At 38.1% G+C, this 7,926-nt stretch overlaps 1 protein-coding gene across 3 annotated transcripts in view; it reads right to left on the reverse strand.

Moving 5' to 3' along the window:
* Window positions 1-7,679, reverse strand: part of LOC149149505 (uncharacterized) — a 53,988-nt gene extending 46,309 nt beyond the window's left edge. For all 3 annotated transcript variants that reach the window (XM_089439628.1, XM_089439627.1, XM_089439626.1), the window contains exon 1: window positions 6,788-7,679. In XM_089439628.1, the coding sequence (XP_089295754.1) occupies window positions 6,788-7,507 (720 nt within the window). In that variant the 5' untranslated portion in view covers window positions 7,508-7,679. The remainder of the gene's footprint in view (window positions 1-6,787) is intronic.
* Between the last annotated feature and the right edge of the window lie 247 nt (window positions 7,680-7,926).

Genomic DNA, 7,926 nt, shown 5'->3' on the forward strand with positions numbered 1-7,926 from the left:
AATTCCGTGGAGGAAGAGAAGTAGATGCTTTCTGGAAAATTTCAAGAAATGGAGAGGCAACTTCATATTGCAAATATGAACTTGAAAAGGATGCATGAGTTGGAGTCACAACTCTTTGTTGTAAAATAAGCCTTGGACAAGTATCAGCTTGAAGAAGAGGTAAACCATTCCTGTTTGTCTTCAAATTCTTCTAAGAATGCTTATATTGGTTCTTTTGAAAAACATACCAGAGGCATAGGTTCCAAGCTAATGTCCAAGATGGGCTATGAAGGAAAAGGATTGGGCAAACATGCATAAGGTATTGTTGAGCCAATAATGGTTGAGGAAAGGCCTAAGTATTTGGGTCTTGGCTATGGACAGTCTTATGGAGAGAGTTCCAAAGCTGCCATGAAGGCCATTGAAACAGTTCCAAAAAGGAGTTTCATTGCAAGTCCTCTACCTCAGAAGTGTGAGGATTATATTCATGAGGAATGCAATAGCTCGAGACATAATTTGCATGATGCAGATGTTCAGGAGCACATACTTGAACCAGAGAGTTGTGGAAACTCTGACATCCTTGAAGAAAGTGATGGTGTTCCAAAGGGAGCCACTTCTTCATTTGCTTCACCTCTTGATGAAGGAAATAAAGGTGAAAAAGGCAGGTATAAATTTGGTTTTAAAAACATTCCTTTTGATTTTGTAAAGCATGGAAAAAGAATTGCATGTTCCTTTTGTGGTTTGGATAACCATTATGTTTCTAGATGTTGGAAGAGGATGGCCACATACAGGAAACTTTTGAAGGAAAAGAAGCAAGCAACCAAAGGTCCACAAGACAAGGCAAATCATGTTGTCAAAAGGATGCATGTGTGTTGCACTTACTGCCATAAGCAAGGGCATCTTGCTGAAAGGTGTTGGACTTTGAATCCAGCATTGCTTCCACCAAAGCTAAAGAAGAAGGTGGAAAAAAGTAAATGGCAGGGATGGAAATAAAGATTCCATGGTTGATGTGGTTCAGGATGATTCACATATTGATGCTGATGTGCAAACAAAGGAGGGACCTTTGAAATAGATTGGTAAGAAATGGTTAGAATTCTTATCCAATTAGGGCTGCATGTCTAGTGATGCATCTGTTTGCATTTCTTTGTGGAATAAATGCAAGTTGCAAGATCTTACCAAATGGTAAATAGAAATAAGTTGAGTAGGAAAATCACTTTATTGTTGCAACAATATGTTCATTTCGGCTTCGAAAGTACAGTGTACATAAGCGAAAGTTGATAGATGGAATGCATGCCTGAGCATGAGAAGCATGTGATGTTGGCTTGGGAGAAGTTAAATTGGTTCCTAAAATGGAGACAAGGATGAAGTGTTTCATCTTTTGGAAAAGAGTCCTAAAGGTCTTTTCCCTACATGCTTGACTTGAAGGGTCATTTGTTGTAAAGGCATGTTTTATTGGCTTTTAATTTGTATGTAGATGTAAGACATGGGAGGGTTCACAAGATGTGAAATTTGTTTCTTTGTTGAAGTAGGATTTAGTCCCGCAGTTGTTTCTTGTATGCCTGTTGTTGTTAACAATTGTTGTTGGCAGCTTTTCAAATAGGTACAAATGAAAGTTTTGTGGAGCAGATGTACTTCACATTTGTTTGAGCCACCTTGGATCAAGGATCAAGGCAAAGAAGCTCAAACTACCTTCTGTAAACTTCACAGCAGAAGTTCTACATGAAGTCAAGGAGGAAAACCGTTCTTCCTGAGACGACCAACCCATCCAAGAAGGGAAGTGGTTAGAGATTTTGGCTCAGAGGCACTATGCAAAGGCAAGTGTAGGGAGGCTAAAAGAAGAGGGTGTTGTTACTCTCATTTACTGCTCAGATTAGTATATCAGTCTTTTGGTGGACCAAAAGTTCTTTTAGTGGGAAGGCATGATCCGAAATTGGATCCTTAAACTCTCTTAAAGCTACCCAAACTCTGTAAAAGCTCATACCGAAGTTTAAAGTCTTATGGATGTCGAAGCCTATCAGAAATAACCTCTGAACAACGACAATTTGCAGCCAGCACAAGAGCAACGAGGACCTTCGGTCAAAGCGCATTGACCGGTGGCCCATGGGGACTGTGCATGGTGCAAAAATGATAGTTAGGAGGCTCAGACCAGAAAACAGAGGTTGTTTCTGATGCGCGATTAGCGTGCATCGCTGGGCAAAATCCCTTGAGAAGGAAAGGTCCCGAGCGCTCAGTCGCATGGGAAGCCAGGAAACCATGGGGAAAGCGCTAAGGCGAAAGGCGGGTCCCGCGCTCCAAAACCGGTAGTACATATCGGAGGCACCCTTGGCCAGTAAACGAATTTGGATGAAGCCGAGCGATTCCATTCAACGCTCGACGCGTGTTCGGCGGATGAGAGAGAAAACCGCCTCTCATCGTGCGCTAACAGTCGAGCAAGTTAACCACGTAAAATGAGCGAATATCGTAGGATCTGGGGGCTCCGGATCTAATAGTGGAGATTACGCCCGATGGATGACCGGGCCCGACGGAGAGATAAGCCATGACGCATTTAGATTTGAAATCTGACGTGGATGATTAGTTGGCGGATGAGTCATTCCATAGTGCAACTGGATTATCGAACCGTCAAGGAAGAGCTGGCGTAGTTCGTGAGAGGACAAGTGGCCACTTCCCTGTGGACGATGGTGATGACGCAGAGGTAGGGAACTCCAAACGAACAGCAGCAGGCGAACCGAAGGGGTGGAAGAGGAAATGAACAGTCAGGGAACAGAATGGTTCTAAGAGCCATGAATAGACAGAGAGTAAAAGGGGAGAAAAAGAGAGCAACCTAAGAAGCAGTAAGCAAAACCTGGAAGTAGGAAAGCCAGAGTAAGAGCTCACTGTAATAGGCAGAAAAAAAAGCAAACAACGAGAAGACGTTGAATGCATAGAGAGTCTTTGGAGTTACTCGGAGGTCGAGTGGAAAAGCCAGAGAGCTCAATTGACAGCAACATATTGTTGTTGGAGTTGCTTGGAAGTCGAGCGACTCACAGAGGCATGAAAAAGGCCGGGAGAAGGAGCTTAGAGAAGCCAGATCCAAGAGCCAGAGCGAGCGCCAGAAGTGAGAGCTGAGAGCCAGAACTAGAGCTAAGAGCTAGAGCGAGCGCCAGAAGCGAGAGCTGAGAGCCAGAGCCACAGAGCCAGAGCTAGAGTCAGAGCCACATCCAGAGCAAGAGCTAGAGCCAAAGCCAAGAGCCAGAGCTAGAAATCCGAAGAGCTCCAAGAGATAGGGGATAAGATGGTGTTCTGAGCCCAATGTTCCTATCTAAAACATTGGAGTTAAGTGTAGGCACTTGTAAAAGAACCATTCCCATAATCCCAGAGAGCCTAATCAAGTTGATTAGAGCTCAAGGAGACGTAGCCCAATATATCAGGGTGAACTCCATATTATCTTGTTGTCTCATGTGTTTGTTTTCACTGCTGCTTTGACTACTATTATATGGATTTGTATATCAGTTTAAGTACCTTCCCATATTAGCACAAACAACAGATTTTAAAGTAAATAACCAGCTGAAAACAAATACAAGCATACACCCATATTTTCAAGCATTTCTTAATTCCGCATTGGTTAATCATTAAGACTTGGGAAAATTTAAAGCTTTGGAAGTGGGAGAGGTTCTTGTAAGTTAGACAAGAAGCCTAAGAGCCCCATTTTCAAATCATCAAGACATCGAAATTAGGGTTTGATTTTGCGAGGTCGAGGAATGAACAACAAAGGTGCGGCGAGAGAGAGAGAGATTTGGGAAAGAAACTGATTCAGCACCTCAGAGTGTGAGTATAGTGTCGGTCTTATTGAAGTCACCAATATCTGTGAAGGTCTTGACCATGCAGACCAATCCCCCCCTCACCCCAAACTTGCAATAGTAGGGTTTGTGCAAACCGCCACCACCTTTGTGTCATTTAGCTTCTATTTTCTTCAAGCCTACTATAGGATTAAGATAGGGATTTCCATTATCCCACTTACCCTTTTTATTACTATTGAAGGCCTAAATAAGTTAAAATTCTAAAGGAAAAAATAATTGTTGCCCTTAAATAAATAAATTTGGTAAGATCATTTTATTTACATGTTTATTATTTGAAGATGATGTAATATTGTTTTGTAATGGTTCCTAGAGAGATGTGAACAAGCTAAAATAAATCTATTCATTTTACTATATAGCAACAAGGATGATGGTTAATATCAAAAGTCCTTTGTTTCTTTATGTAGGTTAGATAGGAACCGTTAAGGAAAATTACTCAATTTTTCCCTTTTCAAAGCATTGATCTTCGAATAGGTTTCAAGTATTTAGGGTTTTTCAAAAATCCTAATTATTATGAAAAGAATGATGAAAATAGATTACATAAAAGGATGAAAATATAATTTGTTTAGGTGTGGAGGTTAACCTTGTAAAATCGTTGTTGGAAGCAATTCTTGTGCACTTTCTCTCACTAGCCTATATCCCAAGAATAATGCCAAAAACAATAAGGAAGAAAAATTTTAATTTTTTTCCAATTGGTAGAATGGAAAGCGGTGGAATTTATTTAATTAAATGGTAGCCTATAGCCAAACAAAAGGACATAGGGGTTATGGATTGACAAATGTCAATCACTTTAGTAAGGCATTGGTGGCCATGGGATTATAAATGGATATTGGTATCAAAAGAGAGACCCTGGTAATAGGTTATTACCAAGAAGGACAGTGAACCTTAAACAATCAAATATTAGATTACAAACTCAAAAATATCTATCAACAATGTATTTATATAATCAAGACAACTATTGCAATTCCCTTCCCGTTGATACTAAGGGAACTTAATGGCTTGGGAGGTAGGTAATAATGACAAGTTTAGACTAGGGGCTAACTCTTGAGTGGGCCATGGAGATTTTTTTAGGCTACCTGAGAAGAAGATAGCCTCCCTCCAAGATAAACAAATATGTAATCTAGGTAGGTATGCTTACCCTAAATTTACCCTAAGTATAGCATAGTAAGGATGCAAATATAATTTGATTGGTATACAAGGAATCAAAAGAGAGTTGTGGCAAGCATATATTAGGTAGTTCATGTTAAACCATGTTTGACTAAGATAACTTAAAGATGAATTGGTTTGGTCCAAGAATCTATCCTTCGTTATATACACTTTTAAGTATTAGTATTAAGTGGTGCTTAAATGAGAATCAAGGAATCTAACCTTTGGTATATGCATTGTTAGGACATATTATTAAGCAATATTCTTAAATGAGAATCAGAATGAAGGAGTCTAGCCTTCGATATTTACATTACTAGGTTGGGTTATTAAGTAATTTTCTTGAATGAGAAACATGGAGACAATATAGAGCACTCCAATATTTTATAGAAGATAAGGGTACCATTGGAGAGAAGGGTATTTATGTGGTTGGTCGTCAAAAACAAGGCATTAACATGGGAGGTACTTCAAAAAATGATTAGAGATGATCCAAGCGCATGCACTTTATGCACAATAAAGATAATGTATAAATCAATTCTCAATATTTTGTATATATTCTTCCAAAGTTTGGGCAAAAATGGAAGCGATAAGGGCAGAGAGATCTTGCAATAGTAAATGGTAGGCCAAGATTTTAAAAATTTGTAGCAAAAGAAAGAGTGAAAAGATTATAGATTTTTCTCATGATTGTTTCTTGAGGTATATGGCATGCAATATATGTAGAACTTTTCAAAGATATAGATATATTTCCCCTTTCCAATGTGCATCTTAAAGTAAAATAATATTGGGAAGTTTCAAATGATTTCCAAATATTCAACTTTTCTTTGGATTATTTCATCAAGTATATGGCTTTTAATAGATGTAGAAATCTTCTAAGACATGTGAATCTAAAAGTAGGATAATATTGGAGACTTCAAACTATCTCCAAATATCTAAGTACAAAGGCATTAAAATAGACAAAACAAAAGCATAGGGTTACTTTGATAGTGGTAGTCAATGCACTTTATAGGGTTATTTTGATAGTGGTAGCCAATGCACTTTAGCAAGTTGTGCGCTAGGAGACATTATCGTATTTAATTATGTTCATTTAATAAAGTAAAATAGAGCTGGGAGAAAGTACAAATAGTATTGGGAAATCATTGACCTTAAGTTGTTGTGGACACTTTTAGATAATTGGAGTTTAAGAAAGCAAGGTGTTTGAGACTCTTTAGCATCATGTGTAAATACAGTTAAATATAGAAATTCATTAAATATAACATCTAGTTGAGTCTATATAATTTATTTTTATCTTATAATTATCTATATTAAATAATTTATCTTATAATTATGTATATTAAATATTTATAGTTGTGACCATTTTCCCTAATATATATCACTTTAATTATTATTATTATTATTATTATTTACATTATTTTTTCTACAACTATATTATATAGAAATAATATTTTTATTGAAACTATATATATTAAAACACATTTTACTATAGGATTATTAAATAACCTATTATAAAAATAAATTTAATTCCTTCTTATATTGTAAGAGGCTGCAATATTAACTTCATTTAGAAATAAACAAGAAGTCCATATGATCTTAGTATTCAATGCTATAAGGTATTGAATGTAATTCATATTCCAGTCAAACCGAAATCTTAGAAATTAAAACATTTAAAATATATAAACTCAATCGTTTATATATATTTAATATATATAAAATAACTTAGACCAGATTAAAACCTATAGTTGTGAAATATCTCGAGGAATATAAACAATCCTTTACAGTCGGCAAACTAAGTCCTGTCAACGAGATGAAACAAAACATGAAAGAGGCATCCCTCTTACCTCAATGATGTCAAGAAGCTGTGATATATGCTCCATAAGCCCATCTAGATCTACACTTTCTCCATCGACATCTTTCACTATCTGGCTACTAAGATCTGGCACCGTCTGAAGTGTAGCATCATCATTCCTTGAAGAAGAGGACCCACCTTCTCCAACCTTCTCATTACCAGATGCATCAGCTTCAGAAGTGGACTGTTTGGAGGCAGGATCCTGTAGAATGTCATCTTTAGGCACCTCTGTTGGAACGGACGTACCCCCTCTTGCAGGCTCAATTTGGGTACATGGAGGAGGTACTGATGGAACTTTGGAAGGGGAGGATCCACCAAATGATGCACACTCAGGGACTTGGGAGTCATGTACTTGCTTTACAGCACCTGAAATGCCAGAGGAGGAGGTACCTTCAACTGGAGAAGCAGCACACTCAGGGAGTTGGGAGTCAGGTACTTGCTTTACAGCAGCTGAAATGCCAGAGGAGGAGGTACCTTCATCTGGAGAAGCAGCACACTCAGGGAGTTGCGAGTCATGTACTTGCTTTACAGCAGCTGAATTGCCAGAGGAGGTACCTTCTTTATCACTTGAAGAAAGAGCGGTTTGGGTCTCAACTCCTAGAGAAGCAGCATTTGGGGGAGCGGAGGATGGAGAAGCATGGTGACTATTTGTGGCTGAAAAGCAAGAAAAACAGGAGAGGAAGTTGGAACAGCAACATATTTTCTTTGCCATCCTTACTGAAGAAGGCCGAGCTTAAACCTGAGAATGAGAATAAGAAAAACAGAAGGTTGAAAATCGACTACAAGGCATCAAAAATTCTGAACGATGTAATTGGTTATATAGGAAAGATTCTCACGCTATCTCTAATGGGAATGTGATAATCGTAATGATTGTGCACAGATTAAAAAAAAGAAAGTATTTGGAAAATATTATATTTTGCCAGTTCAGTGGCCGAACGGAATAAAAAGGTATTTATAAAGTTACTTTAGGAAAAAGCTTAATGATTGTTGTGGGGAGCCCACAACATGGACAATCATTAAGCGTTTTTTAGGCTAGCCTTATAAATCTCCTTTTATTCCGGTCGGCCACTGAACTGGAAAAGGTTTTGGTATGGATAATGCTTTCGAAATATTCGTAGGTGGAATGCCAGA

This window comes from Pinus tabuliformis, chromosome 9, assembly GCF_031772625.1.
Source record: "Pinus tabuliformis cultivar Carrire ecotype Pingquan chromosome 9, CPIR1, whole genome shotgun sequence".
In the NCBI taxonomy this organism is placed as follows: Eukaryota; Viridiplantae; Streptophyta; class Pinopsida; order Pinales; family Pinaceae; genus Pinus; species Pinus tabuliformis.